The sequence below is a fragment of the Ambystoma mexicanum genome, chromosome 2q, assembly GCF_040938575.1.
Source record: "Ambystoma mexicanum isolate Mex_15411 chromosome 2q, UKY_AmexF1_1, whole genome shotgun sequence".
Lineage (NCBI taxonomy): Eukaryota > Metazoa > Chordata > Amphibia > Caudata > Ambystomatidae > Ambystoma > Ambystoma mexicanum.
The window spans coordinates 672,238,194-672,253,994 of record NC_090924.1 but is presented as its reverse complement, the minus strand read 5'-3'; the positions used below and the strand labels follow the sequence as shown (position 1 = coordinate 672,253,994).

The following is a 15,801-nucleotide window of genomic DNA, read 5'->3' as shown; positions in this document are numbered from 1 at the left end:
ATGTCACCCTCGCAACGTGGGGGCATGCAAAAAGGGATATACCAAAATATTAAGAAAGTAAGTATAATTTAACTTTTTAATAGAGAAAGCAAATGGTAGATAACTGCTGTGTCTTTTTCTTGTAAACAATTGAGAAGGCCAGCAAAGGCTCAGGCTGTTTGGAGCCTGAGAATGAGGGAGAAAGCTCCACACCTGCCGTCCATTTAGTTGCCCTCCCTCTGCATACACATTATAGGCCAGCAAAGGGCCGAGGCTGATTGGAGCCTGCAGCTTTTTAGAGCTCTCTGCTGAAGTCATGTGGGAGACAGCTCTTGTCGGACTCCACCGGATTCGCCTTTGGGGATGCACATAATCCAAGCAGCACGGATGTATGTGATTTCACTGAATCCATTTCTCCTAATGGTTTAATCTTCAAATTCTTTTTTAAAAATTCTTTTTTAATTATGTAGGGGGAGACTCCCCGCCACCACGCACTTCCTCTACCTTATCCTGTACCCTTACCCCACCCCATCTATGTTTTAAAATGTAACCACTTACCAAACAAATTCGAAGAAAAAAAACTTCAAAGATTTCTCATTCAGTGAAATGGTATTCGGTGAAATAAAGGTATTCGAAGCTGCACTGCCTAAGTTTGTTTGTAAGCCTCCGAAAAGGTACATTTTTCTTTTGTCTTTTCTCACTCTGGATGATCATACAGGCAAATAGTGTTAAGACAGTGGCGATGTGCTTCACGTAAGGGTGCCCTGAATCTTGCAGATTTGTTCAGATTTTCTTGAGCTCTTTGTAGGAACTGCCTTTGGGCCAGGGGCAGGGAGTCGGACCAAGGGTGCCCTGTAAGTCAGTCGGGCCTCCGTTGGCCAAGGCTGTTTCCATGTACTCAACACCTTGAAAGTACTTTAATTATTTCGGTGCTAAGAAGCAAAGAAGTCACATTGTGTTTTCCGATTAACTCGGCGTTTCAAATTATTTTACTATTGCCTTTGATTTTAAGGCTTCAGTACCCGTGTTTGTGTTTTTAGTTTTTAACATGGGTAAAAGAAAAGCCATGAATCCGATTTCTGCAGTGATGGGGCCAAGAAACATTTGTATTTATTTAAGCCTATTAAAGATGTGAATGAACTCATTACAGAGATAAAGGACTTACTGGAGGACATTGATGCCATTGATGCCATACCCATCCCTAGCCAACAAGAGTTTTCTTCCTTAACTGTGGTGAAGGAGGTGGCCCAGTTTCTAATTGTATTGCAGACCCAGAGACTATGGATCTGTTACAAATAACTGCTGACCCAACAGTAAATATTTCGATTGTAACATCAGGCAGGGTGAAACGTGGTAAGGACAAAAGTGAAATTGATCCCTTAGAGGCCTTTCGGGTTGCAGGCCCAGCTTCCTGTGCCAAAGGGAAAAATGATGTTATTCCTGTATCTGGTTTAGAGTCTTGCCCAGGAATGGATGCCATTGAAAGTCATTTGCAGCATAATTTAGCTATGCCATGGGAGCAGGTGAGTGTTGGTGATGGTTTAATTGTTGGGCACCAGCGCTCCTCATATGTCAGTCCTGTGAGCTTGAACGCTAGTTTGGTGAACACTGTGCCGGCAAGGGAAAAGGCGAGGATGTGGCTGTAAAACTCTGTATGGGAAATAGCATGGATAAGTTACCTGTTGACACTGTACTCAAGGCCCCTCCTGAAGTCGATAACCTGCTAGGCGCCCGCAGGGAACTAGCGGGGCAGGCCGTCCTGAGTGCAGCTTCTATGATTATTGCAGCGGATGTTCCTCTGTCGAACTGTTTTGTAATATTGAGTGTGGCGAATGGTGATGGGTCGTTGGAAGATGGGGAGGGGAGTGGACCGCATAGACGATATGGGGAATGCCTGGCTTGAGGAGAAAGCAGTGACGGGGGAAGCAATCGGGATGCAGGAATGGAACCCAAAATGAGCCCTATGGGTGTTCTCATAACAGCAACACTATGAATTCAACTCTAACAGATGGAATTCCATCACCAACAGCAGTAATTCCGAAAGACTAGGGCCTCGTTACAAGTCCGGCAGTAACCCGCCGGTGCTACTGGGGGGTTGTCACTGGACTCGTAACACAGTTTCCACCGTCTGAGATCCCGGTGCCACTGGGACATTCCCAGAGGCCCGGGTTATCAGGCAGCGGAAAGTGTAAGTCCCCATTTCCATGGAGTGCCGAGGACTCCATGGAAATGGAGACACGGAAGCACCAGCACCATTGCTCACGTTGCTGGTGCTTCAGTGACAACTCTGCCTACTGGGGCCGTTGCGTCCGGCAGGTCAGACCTGCCAGGCGCAATGATCCAGGAAGGCAGAGTTGTAGTGTGGCACTCAGGAAAGGGTGCTGGTACGGTGCTACTGGCACTCTTATTTCCGGACCGCCACACTTGTAATGAGGTCTTTAGGAAACATCCATCAGAAGGGCGAAGCACAAAACTCCATCCTGGGCCTGGTATGTGTCCTGATGGCCATTTAGGTCTTTTTGGTTCTAGGGAGTCCTCAAAAGTTGAAAGCCTTAATACTGTGTATAATCATGGTGTTCCACGTCTTGGTGCGGGATGTTTTGAAAACCAGATCTCCTTAGTCAATAAGACCATCCACTGTCTCTGCCTTGTTAGGGGTTGTAGATAGATTATACGTGATGACTACATGAAATGTGATAGAGAGGGGATGCCCTCCGGTTTAGGAGATTTAATTCGTATTTCCTTAAAGAATAAGGAGTTGGAGAATTAAACCTGTTGTCTATTAAACTCTGTACATTCCCCCCTGCTGGCACCAATATCACTCTACGCCCGAGTGCTCCCATGATGGATGATTCTAGTATAGCTGGACATGGTAGTGGCCATGGAAGGAAGTTTCAGTTCAGACAGGTGGGAGAAAGGGAGGAGGACTTACAGGGGGTTCATTGTTATGTTATGTTACTTGCCATTTATATAGCGCTCTATATATCATTGGTATGATCTCAAAGCGCTGGTAGGTTGAACGCCCTCGGGAACCGCAGTTCGGGTCAGTAGGGAGAGGTGGTGTCTTAGAGCATGTGGGTGCACCAGTTATGTGTGCAGCTGATGTAATAGATGTATAGTAGCTGCATTCTAGTGTCAGGTGTGGTGTTGAAGATATTATTTGGATTTTGTGCAGTCTGGTGGGTGGACATCCAGACTGGGATTGGCTGCGTTAGGCCTGAAGGATGCTTATGTGAGCAGCTGGGCCGGAATGTCATCAGATAGCTGCATTTTATCAGGGTGTTGAGGTGTTCATGGGGTAGTGTTCGTATGTGAACAGCTAGGCCGAATTTGTCAGGGGTATAGCTGTGTTCTAGTTGAGTGATGGTGCATAGTAGAGAGTAGGCGTAATGATATGATATGGAGGTTCATTTTGTTGACACACGGACGGACAGTGACAGTGGGCTAGGCTTACGGTGACAGGAGGGGGCATACAGATATATAGTAACATCATGGGGATAAGAAAGAAGAGTGCACAGTGATATATTGGCACGGTGGGCTCACATGATGACGAGAGGGGTGGGTAATACATTGGGATACATAGCAACATTACAGGAACAGCATGGCAGGGAACTCAGCGATGCACGGTCACACAGTGACAAATGGTGGGCTTACAGCGATAGGGGTGGGGTGTAGGGTAATACGATAACCGAATGGGGAGGAAGTAAGCAGGGTACACAGAGACACGTGTATGATGTATGCTAAGGTTCACAGTTCTTACCAAGTGTGGCATTGCTAACAATCACAATCCTGTCTAGGTCTGATGCAGGCTAAAGTTCATAATTCTGACTAAGTGTGGTGTTGCCAACCATCACAATCCTGTCTAGATGCGATATATGCAAAAGTTTACATTTCTAACTAAGTGTGGCATTGCTGACAATCACAATCCTGTCTGGGTCTGGCGCAGGCTAAGGATTCATAACTCTCACTAAATGTTGGACTACTTAATAATCACAATCCTTAGTTAGGACATCACAATTCTTTCTAGATGTGATGCAGGCTATTGTTTTGCAATTATAGATAGGACGGGCATTGCTTACATTGACAAATATGACGTAGGTAAAGTTGAGTGGCAGGGGTTTCTGGCGTAGAGTGATTGCTCTACTCCCCACCCATACCACACTTACTATTGTGGTTGCTGCTGGTTGAGGTCTGGTCGGCTTCACTGGCTTCCCCTGCGGACACCTGCTGACACTTTCTGGACCACCTCTGTTGGAGCCGCCCTCTGCCTTGGGGACCTTAGCCGCAGGGGCTGCCAGGCAGAGGGCTGCCTTGGAGTGAGTGGTTAAGGCACAAGAGCGCCCCATCAGCGGTGGTTGGCGGGTTGGAAGGCGGGAGGGACGTGGGAAGAGGAAATGGAAACTGGGAGAGGGGGCTGGGGGAGCACGATGCACACAGTGCCTGGGGGAACCAACATTTTAAAATATGGCATCAGGAGGACGCAGTGCAGTGTGGCTCACCTGGATGCCAGGGCTGCATTATGGAAAGCACTTCCGCGTGCTCGTTGGCCTGTAAATTGTAGTGGGGATAGGGCGGCCAATCAGGGTTGGTGGGCGGGTTGGAAGGCGGGAGGGACGCGGGAGGAGGAAATGGAAACTGGGAGAGGGGGATGGGGAAGTGCGGTGAGCGTGGTGCCTGGGGGCACCAAACTTTTAAAATATGGCTTCAGGAGGTCACGGGGCAGTGTGGCTTACCTGGATGCCGGGGCTGCATTATGGAAAGCACTCACCGGGCCACCTGTGAACCCTTGTTTGCTAACTATCCCTGTACTGTCGCCTCCAGTGGTTATCACTGAGCCTGTAGAGGTTAAGTTGTTATCCTGGAATGAGGCAGGGTTGCCGGGCCTTTTGTCTGACTCAGAGTGGGTACGATTTGTTCACTCCTTTGATCTTGTTTGCTTGCAAGAAACATGGACTTCGAATGCTATTGAACTGCAGGGTTTTAACTCTTTTTCTATTCCTGCAAAAAAAGGTGTACGAGGCAGACCTAAGGTTGGTCTGGTAATTCTGGTGAGCCCATCACTCAATACTGATTTTAAAATGATCCCAACGGAATCTGATTACCTCCAGTGTTTGGAAGCTGTTCTCTTGAGCAGGATGCCTATTCTGATATTTAACATCTATAACATACCTTGTGGCCCTGCTCCTTTGGAAAGCATTAAGAAAATGGTGGACATGATTAAGGAATATGAACATAAGAATGAAATGACTCCCTAAATTCTGGCAATGGGAGATTTCAATTTTGAGTTTGAACCAACTGATGATTGAAAGGACCAGGACACTGCTTATGGGATACCTCCTTTGGAGACAGAAACCCCCCCTGGGTTTCATCAATATGCCACTGAGGCCGCTAGCTTGTTGTATGAGGCTGGTACGGGCTTGCAATGGAAGATTTTCACCTGATAGGCCATCAGCGTATACATTTGTTGACCTTCAGGGGAGTTCGAGAATCGACAATGTTATGATTAGTATGCAAACTGGGATAGTGTGCTGAGTCTTGAGTTACTTAAGTGTGGTGATAGTGATCCTAACCCTTTGAGTGGTGTTTTGCGTTATCAGTGGAGTGGTCTGCACAGTGAATCAGCAGTAAAAATTGATATTATGGGGCATGTAAGAAAACCTGTGAAGTGCTCCTCTATTGATTTGTGTCGCAAAACCAAATATTTATGCAATCATTGAGCCATTGATTTATTTGTATATATTTATTTATTTTGACATTTGTAGAGCGCACTAAACCCGGGGGCATCTGGGCGCTGGATACATGAAGACTTGGTTACAGCAAGATTACAGGCAAAGGAGGTACATCAATTACAGGTAGTGGTTACAGGAGATATTAAAGCAAGTGTTGTCTACAGCAATATTTCTAGTCAGGATCAGGGTGGAGACGGTGGTGGCGAAAGTTAGAAATATTAAGATGAGTTTAAATTTTTAGGTCTTGTGGGAAGAGTCAGGTTTTGAGGCCTTTGCGAAGCACCAGAAGGAGTCATCCAATCTTAAGGCTAAAGGGAGAGCATTTAAAGTTTGGCAGTGATCACCGGGAAGCTGCTTTGCCCTGCTTTCTGTTGTCTGTATCTGGGGATGACGATTAAATGAGAGTAGGCATTGTGGGTAGCTCTGGCTGGTTGGGCCTTAGATATTTTCCTGGACAAGTAGGTAGGGGTAGGGTTTGAGATACATTTGTGGGTCAGTGCTAGCGTCTTGAATGTGATACGTTCTCGGACTGGGAGCCAGTGGATAGTATGTCTGGGTGAGGAAATGTGGTCTTTCTTCGAGATGTTTAAACCTGCTCTTATGGCGTTATTCTGGAGGATCTGCAGTTTTTTTTATATTGTGGGCATTGGTGACAGGAAAGAGGGAGTTGCAGTAGTCAATCGTGGATAGTATGAGGGCTCTGGTGAAAGTGATGCAACTGTCGGTGGACAGGATTGGTCTGCAGGCATTGATCAGTTTCACAATGTATGCTGCTGATGCAATACAGTTTACCTGCCTGGTTAGCGATAGCGTGGAGTCTAAACATACTCCCAAGGTCTTTAACTCTTTAGCGATGGTGCTGGTTATTGAGTGTGTTTAGCCGAGATTGAGTGCCAATAAGGAGTAGTTCTGTTTTCTCGTCATTAAGACATAGGCCGTGTTGTGCCATCCAGGCCTGGGTGGTTTGGTATAGTTTCCTGAGTACATTGGAATCAGTGGGGGTCATTACGAGGTTGCCGGCCCGGAAGCAACGGTACCGGTAAGCTTGCCGGTACCGTTGTTTCCGGACCGGCAAACTATGAGTTCTGCATGCAGGTGCCTTTCCGCTCACCAGGTCTGACCTGGCGGGCCGAATGGCACCCGCGCGCAGACGTTGACAGATGCACCAGCACTGTTGCACACAGTGCTGGTGGATCCTTCCTCCCCATTCCCATTGAGTCCAATCGGACTCGAATGGGAATGGGGATTTTCTTTTTCCGGCGCCTGGCTGTAGGGACCGCCAGGGCCGTAATGCCCCAGGAAGTCTCCATTGCCTGGTGCCGTTTTTAACGGCACGTCTACCGCCGGATTCATAATGAGGCCAAGTGTTGTAGTTTCCGGAGATGGGTAGGAGGATTTGGGTGTCATCAGCGTAGTTAGTGTATGTGACACCCAGGACATCAAGGAGGTCAAAGAGGCCGGCTTCACCTATTTCCAAGCACAGCCACTCTCCCTCCTACTGAACGCATACGCACCAGGATGCTTCCATAGTCATTCTACGTGCCAGCTGGCTGCTACAATTCCCAGCATGGCCGGCCTCCTTTCCTCTGCACGCATCCGTATTAGGACACTTCCTTAGTCACTCTCATGCCAGCCGGCTTCAGCAATCTTAGCATGGTCGCCCTGTTAGGCGGAATCATATGCAGTACCCTTTGGGAACACTACATGCAATTAAGACTACAAGTGTCAGTACAATTTCACCTTTGGTACAAGGGTGTACTGCACAGTAATGTGGTAGCAGTGGCTGAGCAGCCAGACTTATCTCAAGAGTAAAGTGAGCAGTACAACAGGTTACACAAAAGACTAGCAATTACAGTGATTCAAACAAACACTTACTCAAGGTTTCTTGGTAAAAGAATATATATTTATTTACACAGTCATTTGGAAAACATTCCACTAGCAAAAGCAGCTCAATATCACAATCTAATACACTACAATGCACAACCAATCAGTTTCTGAACAAGTTCAGCTCCCCTGAAGTAGGAGCAAAATTGCACTTCAGTTACTTTAAAAAGGGGTAAAAAGACAAGGTTATAAGAATCAACAGCACAAATACTTTCAAAGGCAGGGCAAAGGGTTTCAGTTTACTACAACCAGCAATTCAATTCAATAGGCCTGGGCCAAAGTCAATGGTTCAGAGTCTTGTATAGGATAGCACAGTTCTGGTAGTAAACGGTTAAGTCTTTGCCATGGATCTTAGAAGAATTTGGTCAGACGAAATGTTAGATGTTTGTTTAGGGAAGGACAAGCCTTCAAAGTTGGGAAAGTTTCACAAATTTTCACCGTGGCCGAGCAGAGTTCTGCACCGCACTTGCACAGTACCTTGTAAGTGAAGAAAAGCTGTAGCTGAGGCAGTTGTTCCTGGCAGTTCCTGCAGATCTTGCTGTTCCTGAGCTTCAGTCATGGGGACAAGAAGGATGACGTTGGGAGGTCCCTGCACTGCCCACGGAAGAGGCAACAAGCTTGGCAAAACATTGGTTTAAGGTGTGATTGCCTTTAAGACCACAAACGGGTATCCTTCCCACTGGCTATCCGGTTTTCAACAGCACTCTGGAGAAAATTTCGACCAGTATGGGGACGGTGTCTAGGCGGCTTACGAGTTGGTTGTTCCCACCAAACTCAAGGGAAGAAGTTAACCTTAAAGGGCTTCTCTGTCGATGGAGTTTCAGGCAATTCAGACCTGCAGCAGGGCTTCAACGGTGGACCAGGAGTTGCAGCAGTCGTCTTCCTTCAGCAAGTCTTCGGTTCTTTCGTTCCAGTGGTCGACTCTGCTCTCCAAGTCCCAGAGACCCAGAGAACTGCTGTTAAACAGGTTTCCTCCATTCATTCCAGCCTGGCTGTCACTCACACAGCACGGTGGCTGTCCTTGCCGAATAGCCAGCCGGCCAATCACGCCAGAGTGCATTCAGGTCTCCTAGGGGACTAAGCACAGGGAGTTTCGTGCACCTCCCTCACATCCTGTCCACCCCAGACACTCAGCCACCAGAGGAGGGCTTCAGCACTGAAGCCTGCCAAAGGCCAACGAAGAAAGGGACCAAACCTGGTTTGGCGCACAGAGACAAACACAAGAAGGACCTTTCCAAAAAGAAATGGTGAAAAAAGTTGACCAGAGTCTGTTTTTACAGATATGTCTTGGGTGCCATATTGGAAAACAAGGATGACCCGATTTTTAGCTACTGGTGTTCACGGTCGGGAAAAATCATGGTAGTTTGTTTAAAACCACTGCCACCAGCCATTTCAAGTGGGAAAGGGTAACATTTGACTGTTACAAGAGTGTTTAGACTCAGGGGAAACTAGGCAACCCCTCCAGCACTCTATAGGAAGATAGTGTGTGCTTGGTCTGTAAATTTAAAAAGGCTAGTAAAGTCAATTTAACAGTAGTCAGTCCCAGAGAAGGTATTTAAACCTTGGGGAGTCTGAAAGACACCCATGTGCCACTGCACTGAGGGTGCTGTGTGACACACAGAAAAAGATGATGCCTATGGAGTTGTTTTAAAACTCCATATCCAAAGAACACAAAAGTAAAACACACATCAAAATGCACGGAAGAGTGGGGGAAAAAAGCTCACACTCTTCCCAGGTAAAAAATCAAATCCTAGAAATCCAGCAAAGTTGCTGGGGGTCTCAAAATGTTAGGGAAATTAGCACATTTTTGTGAATTCTCCCTAACACGCCCGCACTTACATGTTCACTATGACACGCCTCCGTGTCCTCACACCTCAACAGTTTACTAACCTCCCCAAGCCTGTACATTGGCTTCTTTCTGACTTCAGACAAGTTCTACTTCATTATTTCTCCCACCTATCAGCCTGACTTCCAGGTTTCCCTCTGTGCTGGAGCAGCAGCACACGTGAGCACACCCTCCGTGTGGCCCCTTGATCCCTGCTATACCTGGGACTAGCTGCACAACCCGTGACACTCGCCACATCCCCTGCATGGACACAGCACCATGTGCCCCTCTGGGACAGGCGCTTCTCAACTTCTCAATTCATGGGTTATTTGCAGCCTCACTCTCTAACCAAACCACCAATATTTTCACAACACGGCCACTCCTACCCCAGCCGCACCACGAAACACACTTGTGTCCAACAGTCTGCTTTACAATTAGCAGGCCCTCCTGCCCCTCCACCCCTTCGTAATTGACTGACTCTCACAGGTGACTCTGGCCCCCGTCCACACCCACTCCATGCACATACGCAACCACCTGCACACCCATCTCTGTCTTTTGTCGACCTATGCTAGCCACTCAGATCCTTTACAACCCGCCTCCAGGGACCAGCTTGCTCCTCACCGCCAATCATCCTTGTTTGGCTAGACTTACGGGAGCCTTTTTCTATATGATCAAACACTGGCTTATCTTCCCCCAGATTGGTTATCCAACTCACCGCACTCTATTACTGGGAGGTCTCTACAGGCACTCCATTCCTAATCAGGATCAACTACCAACCTTCTGGTAAGCACCAGCCCTTCCTACCTACACCAAACCAGCAAACACAGCTCCTCTGTATTCTAATCCTCTCCTCCTTGCTTTCCCACCTTCCCCATCCTGTTCTTCTCTCCTTGGTACCTTGACACTCATTCAATTTGCTTATTTGCAACTTGACAAATGTTTAAATTTGAAAATGTACCTATTTGCATTCACACATGTGCTGCTTCAAAATTGCCAATTAACTTGTCACTACAACCACAACTCACACTCTGCCACCTCAATGTGATATGTGACCATTAATACTGTATGCTAACTGTATAGAACTAATGACCTACAACTGCTGCGCCGCTATGCACTTCACAACCATCACGTCACTACACCACCCATCACAGCCTTGATAAAGACTACGGTCGAAACGCGCATCGGCTCTTGTTTCACCTTCACCTGGCATGCCCTGCTAGGCCTGCGAATTATGTGTTTAAACCATTATTGATGACAACAAGTCAGGAGTACCTTCTCTATTATTCCAAATATCTAACAACTCAAATAATTAATGGCTACAACCTTTGGTTAACAACCAACCGCCAGCGCCATCACAAAACAAGGTTTGTCACACCTTCCGAGGTCAAAGAAGTGTTTGGTGAAGGTATTCTACAAGGTTGGTGAGACACATGAGCCTTGAGGCACTCCACAGGTGACTGGTCAAGGCGTGGCTACTGCTGAGGCGGCAAACACTCTCATAGTGCGGTTGGAGAGGAAGGACTCTATTCAGGCAATGGGTTTGGCCAAGAAGTGGGCAGCTGAGGAGGGGTATTGGCAAAGAAAATTATGATTGAATAAGTCAAAGGCTGCTGAGAGGTCAAGGAGGAGGAGGAGGATGGCCATATTGCCATTGTCTTTGATTTCGTCCATTTGGATTTTGAAGTCCAGGAGGGTGGATTCCATTCCGTGGCGGGCGGAAGCCTGATTGGCGGATGCCGAGGAGATTGTGGGATTCGAGATGGTCTTGAATTTGCAGATAGGCTGCTCTGTCAAGTATATTCAGGAGAAAGGGTACGGTCGTGAAGGGGCGGTAGTTGGTGGGGATGCTGGCATCTAGCATGGGCTTTTAGAGGAGGGGGAGTACCCTGGCGTCTTTTAGATTCTCTGGGACATTGCCAGTTGAGAAGGAGGTATTGATAAGCGTTGTGATGAAGGGGGTAAGCTCTTTGGCACAATCCTTTATGATGTTGGCCAGGCAATTGTCTCCTTGGCATTTTGATGCTGTTAGTCCTTTATTGATCTTGATGGTTTCAGTGGCTGTGAATTTGAACCAAGAGGTGGAAGGAGAGGTGAGGGGACGCTCTCGTTGGGGCCGGTTAGGTGTTAGGAGTTTGTTCTTTGCAGGAATTTTGGTTTGGAGTAAGGACATTTCTTACACCAGCTGAGATCTTTAGGGGCATTATCTGGTGGGGGAGCTGGTGTTTCGAGATCGCATAAGATTGCGAAGAGCTCTCTTGTGCCCAAGCTGGCTTCTTCAATTCTCCTGTTGTTTGTGGCGCTTTTGGTTTGCAGAATAGATTGTTTGTACTTCCTGGAGAGGGCTCTGAAGTGCTGTTTGTTCTTGTCAGAGGGTATTTTTATCCAGGCAGTCTTTGCCGCTTTTTTAGAGGAGCGTAGGGTTTTGAGACTGGGGGCATACCATGAGTTAAGGTGGGTGCTTGGTTTATGCTTACGTAAACTCAGAGGTGCTACTTTGTTGATGGTTTGGTTGTAAAGCTCAACCATGCTAGTGGGGTCTGTGTTTGTGTGAGTTGTTAGCGGTAGTAGTAGGGGGAATATGTTGGCAGGAGATATGTTCCATGAGTTTCTTGAGAGGGAGGCTAGAGCTGGTTGAGATGAGACCTCTGAGCGAGCTGTCTCAGTAATATTGTAGATGATGACATTGTTGTCAGACCAGGGGCAAGGAACGTTGGTTAGAATAGTGGTGTTACAGTTGAGGTTTGCTATCCAATCTGGCGTGCTGCTTTTATCGTGGATGGGGCTTGAAATCAGGTGTGTGAAGCCTAGGGATTCAATGGTTTTGGCTATGGTATGTGCATGGGAGTCAGATGGTTCATTGAGACCTAAGTTGATATCTCCAAAGAAGATGATTTTGGAGGAGGGCTTATTGTGGAGAGGAGTTGCGCAATGTCTTCCTCAAAGGTAAGCAGGGGGCTGGGGGTCTGTAGGTTAAGTGAATACTAAGGATGGCTGTGGTGGACAAGCTAATTTTAATTGAGAGTAGCTGATGGTTTGGTTAGGGATTTCTGTAATGGGAAGGGTATTTTTAGCAATGAGGGCTACTCCGCCTCCTTTGGTTATCAGTCAGTGACCAGCAGCAGGATTCAGCCGTGTTTCTGTGATTTCTAAGCAGTCTAGTTTGTTGTTAGTGATGAGGTCAGATATGTCAAGGCCATGGGCAGAGAGGGGTCTGGGGTGGAGATAGACTTATTGGGTGTGTGTTTTAAGCTATTACGGTCATTTGTATGGTTTCTGTTTTGGATCATCAAATTCTGCATCTATTTAATGACATGGTGAGGGCATTGAGTCCTAATTTAACCAAACCAGTCCAGAATAATAGAAATGTTGTCCTAGGAAATAGGGGCTGGTTTGATGAGGAATGTTAGTCTGCTAAACTTGAATCTGCTAACTTGTTTGAGGAGCTGTATTGAGAATAATAAAGTCTGTAAAAAGAACTTTAAGGGCAAGATATAAGTCAGTTCTAACAACAAAGAAAGCAGAATATGTTAAGAATAAGTGGGATGCTCTGGCGGGATTCTGCTCAAGGGGGGATCAGGTGAGCTTTTGGAAGCTCATCACTAGGAAACACCTAAACCCTGTGGACTTGATATGTTGTTATATATCGGCAAACTCTTGGTTCCTTCATTTTAGTTGTTTGTACAAAACCTCTGAGGGTGCTGGCCCAGAACCGAATATGGATCCCCAACTGAATTGTTCAGTGGATAATCCACCCATTTGCAATTAAGGAAGTTGACGAGGCAAATCTCACCTTGGTGGTGGGAAAGCCCCTGGCCCAGACTCAATACCCATTGACCAAGTGAAGGATGAAAATGGCATTTTGGATACTGTGTTGGCTCGGGTGTTTGATGCTGTTGTTAGAATGGGAAGCGTCCCAGAATCATGACATGAGGCAGTTATTCTGCCTGTTTTTAAGAAAGGGGACAAGAAAGTACCAGTAAATTATATACCTATATCCTTGCTGGATGCCATGGGTAAAGTGTACACCAAAGTCTTCACGACTCATCTGCAGCAGTGGGTAACCGAGGAGTCCAAAATCAATCATCTCCAAGCTGGTTTTCAACGTGGGGTCAGCACGGTTGACCAGTGTTTTCGGTTGGGACTGATTTTGGCAAAGTATGGGCCTCATTACACGGTACTCGGTAAGGGTTTATCGGTACCAGTATTTTACCGGTACCGGTAAATCCTTACCGCCTTACTACGAGGCCCCTTTGCGGGTTGGGGAATTTAACGCCTGCTTTTTGCAGGCATTAAAAACCAACCCGCAAAGGGACCCAGGGAGCTAATTACGGTACCGCAATTTGCGGTGCCGTAATTAGCGCCTTCCCCATTCCCATTATGCCCTATGGGGCAAAAATTGGAATGGGGAAGGGCAATGGTGGAAGGGGGAATTACCGCCCCGCCAACCTTGGAATGGGGCGGTAATTCCCCTTTCCTCCAAGGTGGTGCCGGTATTTTACCGGCATGAACCATGGTGCTAATAGCGCCATGGTTCTCCGCCTACCGTGTAATGAGGCCCTATGTCTCTTTAATGCACACCAAGCTTTACACAACATTTGTGGACCTACGAACAGCATTTGTCTGTGTTTCTCGAGTTAAGTTATGCGCTATTTTGAAAGGTAAAGGAAGTCCCGGGCATCTGTTAGCTTGTATCCAAGCACTGTATACCACTAATAAGTCCACGGTGAGATGGGGAATGGGGGGTGACTGCAGTGTGCTTTAAGGTTGAAAGGGTGGTGCGCCAGGGCTGTGTGATGGCGCCCCTCTTATTTTGTCTATATATTGATGTGATTGTAGAGGATTTATTTGGATCAGGATCTAGAGTGCCCCTGAGCTAGTTAAATAGAGAGAAGCTTTGAGTAATCTGCTGAATGTGTCTGGTTCTGGTTTATAATTTTATTTATATTTAATAATAGGTTATTTATAATGTGCTTGAAACACAGAGGTTTTTAAGAGCGGATCCCGGGATTGAACCTGCGTTGTTCCACGTCGTCTTGTTTCCAAGGCAAGCGTGTTACCCCTGAGCTATCTTCCTGAGACTGGTTTACTTCCATGGTTCAAGTTTGTCCGCTCTATGCTTATTGAGCTGGACTTAGAGGGTTAAACCCTGTAGAAATGGCACCTGGGGCAAAGGCTCTGGTTAGAAGGGCTTGTAACAAGGCCAGCATCATTAGGATGAGGCTGGCCTGTCAGGTTCTAAGTACGGGCCATCTGTTTACCAATATAAACAGACCCGGGGTTTTGAAATGTATCTTGACTGTGTTAGTCTGCGTTATGCCTGTGCGCTCGTCATACAGTTACGTACACATACTTTGAGGTTGGCCTCATTTACCCCCAAATGGAAGCAGCATAACATGCTGACTCGAGGGCTTGTTATTTAATCCTGCTTTTTAAAATGAAGAATGTCAGACTGACTGGTGCTGCTGTAGATATTTGTGTAAATACTGCTGACCTCAATTCAGTTTATTTTGTCTTGAAAAGTGTGTATCACGCTTGGCTACGAAGAATGAAATTACATATAGCCTGATTATGGCAATTCTATTATGGATTCTAATGCTACTCTAGGTTTTTATGTAAGATGAATTGGTTAATTCTGCTGTATTAAGAACATTTATGTTTTCATTGTTGTATTCGTTGTTCATGCTGTGCTTTTATGTGTTTTAATGCTGAATAAAGCTTTTGTGTACAATTGAGAAGGTGGTAATTGTGTGAGTTGTTAATTCTACTCCGCATGGCAACCAGAGGGAAGCTGGGCATATGCACATGCACACATCTGACAGGGAATATATGTGACAGTACAACCGGAATGTACCACATTTCTCCTGTCTATCAATTTCGTTCACATAGAAAGGATCAACCTGCAAAGAATCTATCCTCTTCTAAAAAAGGGAGTGGGCGGGTGTGAAAAAGAAATTGATTATACAAATATGAAAACACATATGAAGCATACATGTCTGATAGTTTAGGAAAGAGCAGTACCTGGTCCTGAAGGTGAGATTCTAGACCTAGCATAAATCAGGGTCAATTTGATGTTTGCTATATTGTGATTGGAGCTGAGCAAAACTATGTATGCTATAGACATTGAAAAAGTGAATACAAATACATATAAAAAAAGAATTATGCTAACGACTGTTTGTCTGAGAACAATGTCTGATATTTGAAGGTTTTTTTCTATCTTTACTTGTTCCAGTTGGAGACGCCCTCAGCCGCATTATACTGATTTTAAGCATGTATGGTACATTGGCCATGTACAGTACCATGGTACCTGTCAGTTTAACTGAACTGTTTTGGTGAGTAATGCTTAACTACATAAAATGGCTAAGTCCTTGTAAGAAATAATTGAAG

General features: G+C 46.2%; 1 protein-coding gene across 1 annotated transcript in view; it reads left to right on the top strand.

The window, feature by feature from the left end:
- The window catches only part of LOC138568797 (transmembrane protein 104-like), a 640,667-nt gene that overhangs the window by 606,515 nt on the left and 18,351 nt on the right, over positions 1–15,801 (top strand). The window contains exon 7 of the mRNA XM_069646572.1: positions 15,647–15,746. Within this exon, the coding sequence (XP_069502673.1) occupies positions 15,647–15,746 (100 nt within the window). The remainder of the gene's footprint in view (positions 1–15,646; positions 15,747–15,801) is intronic.